This window comes from Bufo gargarizans, chromosome 6 (assembly GCF_014858855.1).
Source record: "Bufo gargarizans isolate SCDJY-AF-19 chromosome 6, ASM1485885v1, whole genome shotgun sequence".
Taxonomy (NCBI): Eukaryota; Metazoa; Chordata; class Amphibia; order Anura; family Bufonidae; genus Bufo; species Bufo gargarizans.
This window is the reverse complement of record NC_058085.1, coordinates 138,067,280-138,080,836: the sequence shown is the minus strand read 5'-3', so window position 1 is coordinate 138,080,836 and position 13,557 is coordinate 138,067,280. Positions and strand designations below refer to the sequence as shown.

The 13,557-nt window shown below is 43.3% G+C and overlaps 1 protein-coding gene across 1 annotated transcript; it reads left to right on the top strand.

The window, feature by feature from the left end:
* The first annotated feature begins 2,610 nt into the window (after nt 1–2,610).
* On the top strand, nt 2,611–13,008 carry LOC122940641 (cyclin-dependent kinase 5 activator 1-like). The gene is made up of 2 exons (XM_044297319.1): nt 2,611–3,054; nt 8,352–13,008. Exon 2 carries the CDS (start codon nt 8,456–8,458, stop codon nt 9,332–9,334), a length of 879 nt encoding a protein of 292 aa, XP_044153254.1. The 5' UTR covers nt 2,611–3,054; nt 8,352–8,455; the 3' UTR covers nt 9,335–13,008.
* Nucleotides 13,009–13,557: the final 549 nt, after the last annotated feature.

The window sequence follows — 13,557 nt, the reverse complement described above, 5'->3', positions numbered from 1 at the left end:
TTTAACTAGAGCCTGCTGTGACTTTATGGCCATGTGGTTATACCCATAATCAGGCTAATTATCGGGGCTGAGCATTTGTAGAATAATACAATTATGTCAAAGTGGAGTAAAAATGACTGCAGGTGCATGGACTGCTGAGGGTGCATCCTATATATATGACAAGGACCATACTTTGTCATAAATTAGGCAAATCCTCTGGCAGAGGGGGGGAATCAATGGCTTATTGTGAACCAAACCCAGTAGTGAAGCCTACTCAGAGATAAGGTATAATTGAAAGATTTACACCTGTTCTGTATTTTTGACCTGCACCTGGTTTTGGCTCTCAATAACTGCAGTGTGAACAAAGACCGTGTAAAAAAAAAACGGTCTTGGTAAATGCCCCCGAATGGCCTGACTGACAAGCAAATGATCACCAACACCTTTTACACACCAATTATTGGGAACGAATGGATCATAATCTCAGTAAATTTGCCAGGGATGAACCCGCTGCCTGACTCTCGCCACTCCCAAGTAAAACTGCCAGTGTGCCAAAATAGTGATCACTTGTCCCCCTACTTCGGGGGTGATTGCTTCATCAAAATGCAGCCCTCCTCTCGGCTGACGATTAGGCAATTATTAGGTAAGCTTGGTTCATTCCTGATTAATTGCATGAAACATCAGTCTGGATCAAAAGGACCTTAGTTTAGTGGTTCCCATTAGGCCTCTTTCACACGAGCATGACGGATTAGGCCCGGATGCGTTCAGGAAAACTCGCACCATTTCGCAAGCAAGTTCAATCAGTTTTGTTTGCGATTGCGTCCAGTTTTTATTGCGTGAGTGAAATGCGCATTAATGCGTTTTTCACGTGCGGGATAGAAAAACAACATCTCTTAGCAACCTTCAGTGAAAAAGACATTACACCCGCACTTGCTTGCGGATGCGATGCGTTTATCACTGAAGCCCTATGGGGCCTGCGTTGTGTGAAAAACGCTGAATATAGAACATGCTGCAATTTTCACGCAACGCAGAAGTGATGGGTGAAAAACAACGCTCATGTACGCAGACCCATTGAAATGAATGGGTCCGGATTGAGTGCGGGCGCGGCATCATGCATTGCACCTGCGCGGAAAACTCGCTCGTCTGAAAGGGGCCTTTTACGCAAATATTCTGCCCAGCAGTAGCGAGCGTCGATCAATGATAACAGCATGTCGCTTGCCAGTCCTTACCTACATTTATACCCAGCAGGTATCGATAGTCTTAGATTGTGAGCCCCATTGGGCGAAAGCGTGATGCTAAAGTCTGTAAAGCGCTGCGGAATATGTCAGCCCTATATAAAGGAGTATAATAATAATAATTTTTCATCCTCATACTGATTTCAGGGCAATGTGCAGCCAAAAAAACATCATTTGTAATGCCACAATCAATGGTGGCATGTTTACAAGGGGGGATGATTAGGCAGGAGAAGAAGTCTTTGTCCCTGATTGTTGCCCCATGTGAAAGGGCCCTCATTTTTAATGCATCTGCTAGCAATATATTATATGTGGGTGCCACCAAACCCCACTGGCTGGAATGATTTTGCTGACCTCTGACCCTGAAATGCATATGTTAATGGGAAAAGGAAAATCTATGGAATGTGTCCCTTAGGCTCCATTCACACGTCCGTAACGTGTTTTGCAGATCCGCAAAACACGGACAGCGGCAATGTGCATTCCGCATTTTGCGGACCGCACTAATAGAATATGCCTATGCTTGTCCGCAATTATATATTTTTTTGGGAACGGAAATGCGGACCCAAAAGTGCAGGGTCTGCATTTCCGGAGCCGGGCCGCACACTGTGCAGCCCCATAGAAATGGATGGGTCCGCAATTCTGTTCTGCAAAATGCGGAACAAAATTGCGGATGTGTGAATGGACCCTTAGGGCTCGTTCACACGGCTGTATGTCTTTTTTAGTGTTTTGCAGGCCGTTTTTCCCGGATCCGGTTTTTCCTAATTTTTTTTTTCCAGTTCTGTTTTGTATATCCGTATGGCGTATACAGTAATTACATAGAAAAAATTGGGCTGGGCATAACATTTTCGATAGATGGTTCCGCAAAAACAGATATGGAAGACATACGGAGTACATTCCGTACGTGTTCCGTTTTTTTGGCGGACCCATTGACTTGTATGGAGCCATGGAACGTGATTTGCGGGCAATAATAGGACATGTTCTATCTTTCAATGGAACGGAAACTGAATGCATACGGAGTACATTCTTTTTTTTTTTTTTTTTGCGGAACCATTGAAATGAATGGTTCCGTATTCGTGTGAACGTGCCCTTAAACCGATTTTTGCTAACAGCGTTGACCACCTTATTTGCCACATAGATGGATCTTTAGCAGTGTAATATCCTATTAAAGTGGTGATTTGCAAACTATTCTTATTATTATTGGTGCTGCTGACATGGTCCCTGTGGCTTAGGATTCCTCTCATTCCCTTCTAACCCTGTGTGCATGGTCACGAGAGGAATGAATGAGAGCCTGGAGCTTGCAATGGGCTGTGCTGGGAAGTGCAGCTGTTTCCTGGGAGGAGCAGAAGCCTGTGCTGAATCTGTCAGTCCCTCAGATGCTGGCTTCATACAGTCCTGCAGGAGGAAGCTCAGCCTCTATGTATTATTCCTATTAGAGCTATACACCATGCTATAATATGGGCTCTGGGCCGCTGCGGCACTGTGGAATCGTTCACACGTGTAATCAAGGCGGAACAGGCTGCTCACAACTGCTGAGGTCAGGAGATCTGCCACTCGGTGTCATCTGGGGCACATCACAAGCAGCAGGAACCTACCGGGACTCCACCAAACTGCAGATTTAGCTTTTAAAGGGTGAAGAAAAGGCAGAACATTTCCTGGATGAAAGCCTGCTGCAGTTCTCCTCAACCTGTCCAGCAGAACCATCTGCAGTCCCAGATCAGAACCTGCATGGATGAAAGCCTGGAGAAGAACCGGCTATCCTCCAAGATCCCACCCAGAGAGAACAAGGTCTGAATACCCTGCACACCTGGTACCTGCAGCACCTTGGATGGACCCAAGGGCGTTAGAGGTAGGTGTTTAGGGGGCTAAGAGAAGGGGTGCTGGTAATTCATTGACGTTGTGTCTGTCAGTAATGCTCTTGTTATTCCCTGAGGGCTTTTACAGAAGACCCCATCCCCCTCCCCTCATATAATTAACTGTAACAAGCCATAGAACCGCTGCAAATGGGAGGGAGGAACAATGGAGATCACATAATAATGAGGTTACTGTGGCTATACGTCTGCTGAACAATGGCCGACAGGAAGGTAGGTGCTCCATGTATAGTCCACGGAGGGATAAATCCTTGTCCTGTGTATGGCATCCCATCTATAGGACTATTCGTGAGGTGTTCAGCGTAGATATAGAGGCACCAATATATGTAGCCTCTATTGCAGGGTGTACCAGATCTGGCCCTCGATACCATTATGTGTGGCCCCCAACCACCCGGTGTGCTATTGAAGTGAAGGCGGATCGGATGCGGACTAAAACCATGGTCGTGTGCATGAGCCCTGACAAAGAAGGTTGTGCACCCCTGCGGTATAGAAAATTGTATTATGGGACTGGCTTCCATATGTTCACATACATGACTGTCAATGTATGCATCGATTGGGAAGCAGACGGCACAATATCGGAATAGTCTGTAAACCGCACGCTTGCATAGTCTTTTCTAAGGTTTATCATCCCCATTGCCACCAGTCGATAATTCCTAAGTGACTATTGCTTGGAACCAATTGCTTTTCCTGTCAGAAGCTCTGATTATCTTCTCGTGCTATGTATGGCTCCTTTATTACTAACCTCTGTGTATCGTGACATGTGATTGCATGAAAATCGGGTTATATGGTCACGCATGGATCTCTTCTCCCCTTCTACATAACCCCCGTTCCGTTACATATCCTGCCCCCCTCCCTCATCAATATGTTTCCTCTTAGTCCTTCTCATCAATTCTCCTTTTCACTGAGATCTGCCACTATCCATCACCCCAGCCCCCACCGTAATATCCTGCATTCACTGATGTGCTCCCACCCAGCACTGTCATGGCAGCTGGTGCCCCTGGCTGTACGCTTGCTGTTCATTAAAACTGCACGTACCGTTCATTCCACAGCATCACGCTGGCATTGTTTGCGTCTCTTATCCGTGTTTTTTAAATTCTCATTGGTGGCCATTGTTTTTGCTAAAGCAATAATGAACAGCGTAATGCTGCCCTTTGTCTGCATTTTCTCCTGTAGATATACAACCACATAGGCCTCATTCACTCCAATATATTAACAAATATCAGGTCTTAAAGGGAACCTGTCACCTGGATTTTGTGTATAGAGCTGAGGACATGGGTTGCTAGATGGCCGCTAGCACATCCGCAATCTCCAGTCCCCATAGCTCTGTGTGCTTTTATTGTGTAAAAATACTGATTTGATACATATGCAAATTAACCTGAGATGAGTCCTGTACGTGAGATGAGTCAAAGACAGGTTAATTTGCATATGTATCAAATCAGTTTTTTTTACACAATAAAAGCACACAGAGCTATGGGGACTGGAGATTGCGGATGTGCTAGCGGCCATCTAGCAACCCATGTCCTCAGCTCTGTACAAGAAATCCCGGTGACAGTTTCCCTTTAAGCACACGACCGTATCCGCTTTGTGATCCACAAAATACAGATGTGGTGTGCCATCCGCGTTTTTTTTCTTTTTTTCTTTTTGCAGAACCTTTGACTTTAATGGGTCCATGATCCACATCATGCAGACATGTTCTACCAAGTTGTGGAATGGTCATACGTTTGCAGAAAGCACACAGATGATCCGTTTGCTTTCCTCATATGTATATCTGGTCCGTAAAAAGCTCGTCCTATACTTGTCTGCAAAATGAGGACCACAGACCCATCGAATTCAATGGGTCCACAAACAGGAGGATGCAACACAAACGGTATCCGTTTTGCAGTTCTGCAATTTGCGGACTGCAAAATACATAGTCATGTGCATGAGGCCTTAGGGCTTGTTCACACGAATGTCGCCCCACAATTGCGGAACGGACAGCCCTTTATAGAAATGCCTAGGCTTGTCCGCAAAACTGATGAGAATAGGACATGATCTATAATTTTTGCGGGGCCACGGAACGGAGCAACAGATGCCGACAGCACACGAAGTGCTGTCCGCATCTTTTGCGGCCCCATTGAAGTGAAAAGGTCCGCAACCGAGCCGCATTGCGGAACCAAACCACGGTCGTGTGAATGAGCCCTTACTCAGTGGACTAACGCCCCTCCTATCTTCCTCCTCATAAAAGTGTAATATGGTAGACAATATACACAAGCTTATGAAAAACAGATCTACAGACCTATAGATCTATATTTAGTGTCTGTTTTAAAGGGGTTGTACATGATTAGGAAAATATAACTGCTTTCTTCCTCAAACACTGCCACATCTGTCCATGGGCTGTGTCTGGTATTGCTGTTTAGCTCCTTTGAAGAAAATACAGTCCTAACTGCAATTCCACAGGCAACCTGTGGACAGATGTGGTGCTGTTTTTGGGGAAACACTCATGTTTTTGTAATCCTGGAAGATCCCTTTTTAATACCTCTAATTTCAGGATATTTCCATACTCTAATTATTCTTTATGAAGCTAGGCCATATTCAGGAAGCACTGTCCTCATTCACATCAGTCCAAATAAACCTATCTGTATGTTTTCAGAGTGTGGGAGGAAACCAGGGTACTTGGAGGAAACACATGCAATCATACAAGCTCCATGCAGACGTTGTCCTTGGTTGGATTCAAATCCAAGACCCCACTCTGCAAGGCAACAGTGCTGCCCACTATATGTTTCTATATATGGGCCAACCAAGGCCAGTACTAAAACTTCACAATTCCTGGAACTACTAGACTAGGAGAACTGGTGTGTCCAGAACGTAAATATCATATTAACATAGTTAGCATTGTTCCCTTGGATCCATGGGTTTGATCCTAACCAGGACATATCTCTGTGGGGTTGATTTTCCTTACACAATCCACTTAGCTTCTTATAAAATTGTCCCGTATGTGGGATTGAAAACTCAAATTATGACAGCAGAAATTGTGAGCTTGATTCAGACAGGCCCACCAGAGGATCCTCCAGTAGGCTTAGGCTCTGAAATGACAATATATGACATATTTGGAGCTGACTTTGGAACTAAGGGGATCATTTAGTAACAGAAATTCACCAATTTTTGGCGTATTTCTGGTGCAGATTGGGGCGCGAAGGTCTAAAAAAAAAAAAAGGGTGTGGGGAAGGGGACGAGCTGGCAGGCCCGTCTCATTTATCTTGCCATTTTTAGGGGTAGAAAATGGTCTAAATGTAAGCCAGCAAGGAAGCTGGTATAGTTTTAGACCAGCGGTGTACGTGCCAAAGTTAGGTAAAAGCTGGTGCCTCTTCTTAACTTCGGCGGATCCACTGCCAGCGCACAGGGTTAATACATATCTGTAAAGAATAAATCAAGGCAACTGGACTTACTGTAGATTTCTTGAAAACGTTTCACAGATTCAAGAAATCTACAGTATGTCCAGTTGCCTTGATTTATTCTTTACAGATATACCATGACCTGGATAAATGAGAACCTTCACAGACACAGGGTTATTAAGACCATTCTTACCAATTACCCCCTAAATACTTGCCAATAGATGAAGTGTCCCGTGACTGTGCATGTGCTCTACAGATGAAAGGTGGGTCCTCAGAATCATCTCCCCTGATGTGCCCAAGGATCACCAGCCAAACTATAGTTGACTGTAATATGTTGATTTAAACACAAAAATGAGCATTTTTAGTCCATATTATTGGAGAATATGGTCACTTGGTTCAAATACGATTGCTGGATTTCAGGTTGGGGGGAGGGAAGGCAGTTTACTTCCTGTATACTCTATTGTCCTTCACCAAAAACCAAGAAGTTAAACTGGTTTTAAAAATTACTGGAAAGTGAAGGAAAATACGTGACTCCTTTGTTATATCTAAGATACTTAGTCATCAGCACTTGGGCTTCGTGATTAAGTCCAGGTGGTAGTTCAGTGTAAAAAAATAAAAAATAAATAGACCACACCTGCCCACAGGTTGGGGGTGGTATTGCAAGTCAGCCCCATTTATGTCATTTAAGCCTCTTGCACACAAACGTGCCTTTTTTCAGAAATTTGTAACAGAAATTAAAGGTGTTTCATCTGTCCATAGAGTCCCATTCTGGAAATCAGTAATGGTCCAAGATCAGACTTCATCAATGTGATTTTCAATGTATCTATGTCCTCTGGAAATAATTTTGATGGTCACACAATTAATATTAGGGATGATACATCATTCTGTTGAGCTGCTACTTGGGTAACCTGATATGGGTAGTCAAACCTATGATGCCAGGGCGATTAGATCCACCATTGTTTTGGGTTGTTCCTCACTTGGACACTTGCACCGTTTGATGTTATATCCAAGTATGAGAAACTTTATGTAAATGATAATCCTAATATTTTGTTACCTTTAATTTAATGTTTAATAAGTGGAGTTATCTCCCTGTCTATATTGAGAGCTGCATGGTGACATATTTCTGTATTGTTAGGAGCAGGGTTTTCCATGCTGGTGAGAGGTGATTATTATTTATGCAGCAGTAAATATGGAGCTGTCAGCTGCGCCCAGATCAGATGCAGTTGGGTTACAAACCTGTAGATGGGACAATGCAGACAACAGCAATTTGCAGCTGACTCATTGCTGTTTTCACTTCTAGGACAGGAGCTATTAATTTAGGAGTCATTGATGCACACACACATAGGAATGCAGACAACTATTAACACAGGCACTAATGCACAGAGTTTACATACAGATAAAGGGTATCGCCCAACAGGACAGGAGTGATGCAACTGAGACACAGATGGTGGTTAGCCGAGATCAGCACGGCCATGTCAGATGCGGCTGTTTTTCCATTAGCTCATTAAAAATGGGTTAGTTATTCGCTGTTCATTATTAATGGGTGTGCAGTTTTGCGAGTTTACCATGGATGGACCCCTTAACAATGAACTAATAGAATACTGCCATGGATTGCATGGCCACGCCATTCTCTGCCACAACCTATCTGCTATATAAGCAACAAGAAATACATCTAAATATGACAATCCTGTAACATAAAAATGTTATTCAATTGAGCTGTCATAGACCCTAAGACAAGTCTTAACATGAAGGGATTCATAACCGTCACCGTTTTATATGTAGTTGTGATTTCTCATCTAGGCTTACATGTAGCTAGCTATTCCACTGCAAGGATCTTCCTATATATTGTTTTCCTGTATGTTTAGTTCCTCAGAAATAAACATTTATTTCATCTTCTTTTCCAGGCATCTTAATTTTAGGAGAACAGGGATGAATTGATATCTGAAATGTTCTAAATATCAAGTAGTATCCTCTTTCACAAGGGCGGCACACCGAACAGTGATAAATCATGGGGACTGTCCTCTCAGTGTCCCCAAGCTACCGCAAGGCAGGACTCTTTGAAGGGAGCTCAAGTGTAGCCCATTATACTGCCGTCCAGAACAGCAAGAATGGAAAATCTCTGAAGAGACATTCCTTTATCTCCGTCTTGCCCTGGAAGAGGCTTGTGGCTGTCTCATCCAAGAAGAGACAGCCGAAGAAGGGTCAAACCAATGGTAGTTACCAGAATAATGTTACTCATCTCAACAATGAGAATCTGAAAAAGTCTTTGTCTCCTTCAAATCCATCAAGCTTCACACATGATTCTAGAGATTCCATTACTAAAGACTCTGTTTCCTCTGGTTGCAAATCCGTCCAACAGCAGCAAGTGCACTCGTCTCCGAAGCGAGTGGTGGTGCAGGCATCCACGAGCGAGCTGCTAAGATGTTTAGGGGAGTTTTTGTGTCGAAGGTGTTACAAACTCAAGCATCTTTCCCCTACAGAGCCCATACTGTGGCTAAGAAGTGTTGACAGATCTCTTCTGCTCCAAGGGTGGCAAGATCAGGGTTTTATCACCCCAGCCAATATAGTCTTTCTTTACATGCTGTGTCGAGATGTTATATCTTCTGAGTTGAACAGTGAACAAGAACTTCAGGCATCTTTGTTAACTTGCGTCTATCTCTCATATTCCTACATGGGCAATGAGATCTCCTACCCACTAAAGCCCTTCCTTGTAGAGAGCTCAAAGGAGGCCTTTTGGGACCGTTGCCTTTCTGTCATTGGACTGATGAGCCCAAAGATGCTGCGCATCAATGCTGACCCCCAGTATTTCACTCAAATCTTTGCTGACCTAAAAGCTGAAGGTGTACAAGAAGAGAAGAACCGACTGTTGATTGGGTTGGACCGGTGAACTACAAGGACTGGCAGAGATGGAGAAGGGACTGTGTTGGGGTCATATTGAGATAAGGCTATTTAGCTTAGTTTTGTGTTTCGAAGGAAAGACAGAAAAAGACAGTCTCTTATATTGTGTTACTGCTTGACTGGTCTCAAGCAGGAATAGGTCTACACATTGCAATGCTCTGCAGGATGAGTAAAATGGATAAGCATTGCTGGCATATTAGAGGTACAGCAAGTCTCGTCATCTGTGTTCCTGCCTTTGTAATCCACATCTTGCTAGGTCTCTAGCTATCGCCTAGTGAAATTTTAGTCACCAACTGCTGGCATAAAAGCTCCAGACCAGTTGTTTTGTGCCTATAATGCCAGGCAGGGCAGGATTAGCATGAACTCTAGAACTATTTAGGTCACAGTAGGAACTGTAAATGGTTGCACTCACAAGAGTAAGGCAGCTTAACACTCCGCTTCCTAAAGCTTGTAGACAGAAAGATACCTAGAAACCCTACACCAAGTCCTGTAGATGTATCCATATGCTGTGCTAAACCAGTTAAGAGTCTATGAAATTGGGATACCCAGTTGACTCGACGGTCTGAGGAACAGGGTTGACACTGCTCTGTACTTAACAACTTAGGAAAAACTTGGTTTAGCCTTTATAGTTTTGCTTATGGATAGATACTTGGCTTGGCTATTTTCCCTTGTCATATTCCAAGCCCTGTTAAAAAGTTACAGACTTATGGGGAGCCACTCCCAGAAAATGGTTCTTTCCCTGGGAGATACCTCTTTGCATATATTTTCCCATGGAGCATTGCCAACAGGTCTCCATACACAGCTGGTCTCTTTATGGAGAATTGAAAGAGTAAGTAACCGGTCGTCGTGCCAAGACCATTTATGAACAAGTCAAGTAATTTGTTTGTAGATAAAAAGTGAGAACAGGTGTAAGGACAGGGTTGGACTAGTTCATTGTTTATATTAGGTTATCTTGGCTTGAATTTATCCCTCCTGGAACTACAGTGGTCTCTAACCTGTGGTTCAAAAGTGGTTGCAAGATGACACCCCCCATTATGCATTGACATTTACATGCTATCAGAGCATGTTTGGAATTGTAATTTTGCAACTGCTGGGAAGCTATAGGATGGAGATCACTGGACCATACTAAGTAGACCTGGTAATATAAATCATTCCTGTAAGCAAGCATGTTCAGCCTTTGACAGTAATGTTTTTGGTTGAACTACAATGCACTTTGGAAACACGGACATTGGTGATGCAATAGGCACCATATGATGTCTCTAATTGGTTGTCAACATAAAATGTCTGCCTCTGCTATGTGTATGCATGAGATGGATAGTAGCCCGTTGTAGGATCCAGACATTTTAGAAAGTGTCTGGAAGAGTTAATATGATGTCACTATCTTTGGGTGACATGTTACGGACCTAATGGATGCGCTAAAACTCTATATCCCTGGAATGTGAACTGAACTGAACTAACATTAAGATGCTGAAATAGAATTTTATCACTGTGAAATGGCTCAGGTTGTGTGGCAGAGAGACCTTCCTGGCCATGTCTTCAAATATATTTGTCCCATACTTATAAAAAGTAGCCTTTTATTTAGGTACTCCATAATTCCTGCTGTTATGTGGATACATGCCTCTTCTAGTTGCAGGTAGGACCCTGCCTATCTTGACTTATGTAGCTAGCTACTTGAGTGAAGCCTAAAAGATATATGTAACTCATTACTAGTAACCAGAGCCCAGGACCAAACTAATACCAGATTGGTGGGAAATGGACTAGACCCCTATGGCTCTGTTAAACTTCTCAAGTGTCTTGATCAGTAGTTTGTTGAGGGTTTAATCAACTTTAGCGGTTACTGGGAAATCCAAAAGATGGACCCTCCTGTAATAAATGAAGGGTGAACCTAGCACCATGCAGAAGACCAATCCACCACATAAGCATGTGCTCTGAAGGATGTGTGTGCATCACTAAAGGGGTTGAGGGAAATTATTTCCAGAAACAGCACCACGTCAGGCACAATCTTGTCTGGTATTGCAGTTGACTACCAGACACATGAAGAAGAGTGGCGCGAATCATCTTGTGCAACCATTTATTGGAGGTCATTTTCTGAATTGTTTCATAAACTTGCCTAGATCCTGCATGAAATGGAAAATGATGCACTTTTGCAATGTAATGGGTCTCACGTCTAGATGAGCTATACTTCAGATATGTGCCAATAATGTCTTGTTTCCACACTTCTGCAGATGAGGAAACGGCTAAGATTCCCAGTTTGTTACTCATTCAGTGTTAGAGAAAAGTGGTGCTCACGTGTATGGTGATGTTTTTACCGTTGCTGTTAGGATACAGGTTTCTGATCCAGGTATATGTACACTTGGGTTGTACAGTTAGGGGATGTTCACACGATTAAATCTATTGTAGATTCCATAGTGGAAAATGCCGTGGTTTTCTGCCATGGATTCTGCTATCAAAACGCCACCAACAGCCTCCCATTGACTTCAGTTGAGGAAAAAAACACCATGTGCAGATGGCACATTTTTTGCCACTAATTTCAAATCCACTTCAGAAGTGGCATGTTTCTTGTTAGACGTGGATTGATAGTGGTTTTTGCAGTGAAGCCAATGGGGAAGCAGAAAATATGCTAGCGGTTTTAGCAGCGTTTGTGCCACCAGAAATGCTTCTGGATTACCCCAGCCAAACTGGATAAAAAAAAACTGTGGCAAAAACGCTTCTAAAACTTCTTCTAAAAATTCATCCAAATCTTCAACAAAAAACTCTTCTAAAACGCATGTAAAAACTCTAAAACTGCCGTCAAATTAGAAATCGGCCACCAAGAATGACCTGTTTTCAGCTACATCGGCTGCTGATCTGCTATTGATTTTTCTTCTGCAGATTTTGTTGTGTGAACATAGCATTACACTAGTTTCATATAGGACACATGAAAACTGGATCTGCCTTAATAATGCAATAAGGGTCAATGGTTGCCAGCTCACATTGACCCTTCTGAATAAGAGTATGTTATGTAGAGGTTTTGGATCTATGTATACAGCCACTATTGGAAGTAATGCAAGGTTTGTGGTCAGTCATTGCTGGGTCATATGTGTGGCTTGGTATTTGCTGTTACTATATGTGCCTGCATCTTGCCATCTCCAGCCCAGGGCTGGACTTTCCTTCCAGCTTGGAACTTAAAAGTCCAAAAACGACGGGACTTATTAGGTCCAGCAGAGGACAATCCCTTATAAGTGGGTGAATGTCACTTTCTGCTCAGATTTATCACTTGCTTGCAAGGCTAGAGGCTGGTACTTCATGTACGTGGGCCCATGAGCAACCAAGTTATAGTTGGCCTCCTGTCAACCGCCATTAAACATGTTGACAGAGTAACATGGGCCAACCCAAATGCCATGAGCCCTGACATCTCGCAGGAGTGACATGGGGCCAACCTAAAGACTGTGAACCCTGACATCTACCCTGGCTTTGAGAATAATTTCCTCTGCTGTTACCCATAATCAACATTATAATTGCACTATTTTAATCGGAAGCCAAATCCAAGAAATGTTGACCTATTCTAGAACTTCTTAGGCCTCTTTCACACAGGCGAGATTTCCACGCAGGTGCAATACGTGAGGTGAACGCATTGCACACGCACTGAATCCAGACCCATTCATTTTTATGGGGCTGTGTACATGAACGGTGATTTTCACACATCACTTGCGTGAAAATCGCAGCATGCGATATATTGTGCGTTTTTCACGCAACACAGGCCCCATAGAAGTGAATGGGGATGCGTGAAAATCGCAAGCATCCGCAAGCAAGTGCGGATGCGGTGCGATTTTCACGCATGGTTGCTAGGTCACTATCAGGATGGGGACCCAATCATTATTATTTTCCCTTATAACATGGTTATAAGTGAAAATAATAGCATTCTTAATACAGAATGCTTAGTAAAATAGGGATGGAGCCCGACTTCTCTTCTGTCGTCTTCTTTGATGCCCAGGAGGAAAAGGACCTGTGGTGGTCACTGTGCTCATCACATGGTCCGTCACATGATCCATCACCATGGTGTTGGATCATGTGATGAGCGCAGTGATGTCATCAAAGGTTCTTTACTCAGGTCCTGAAGAAAGAAGAGAAGCCGGGCTTTGCGAACAAGTGGATGAGGTGAGTAAAATTATTATTTTTTTAAAAAAAATTTAACCCCTCTATCCCTATTTTACTAAGCATTCTGTATTAAGA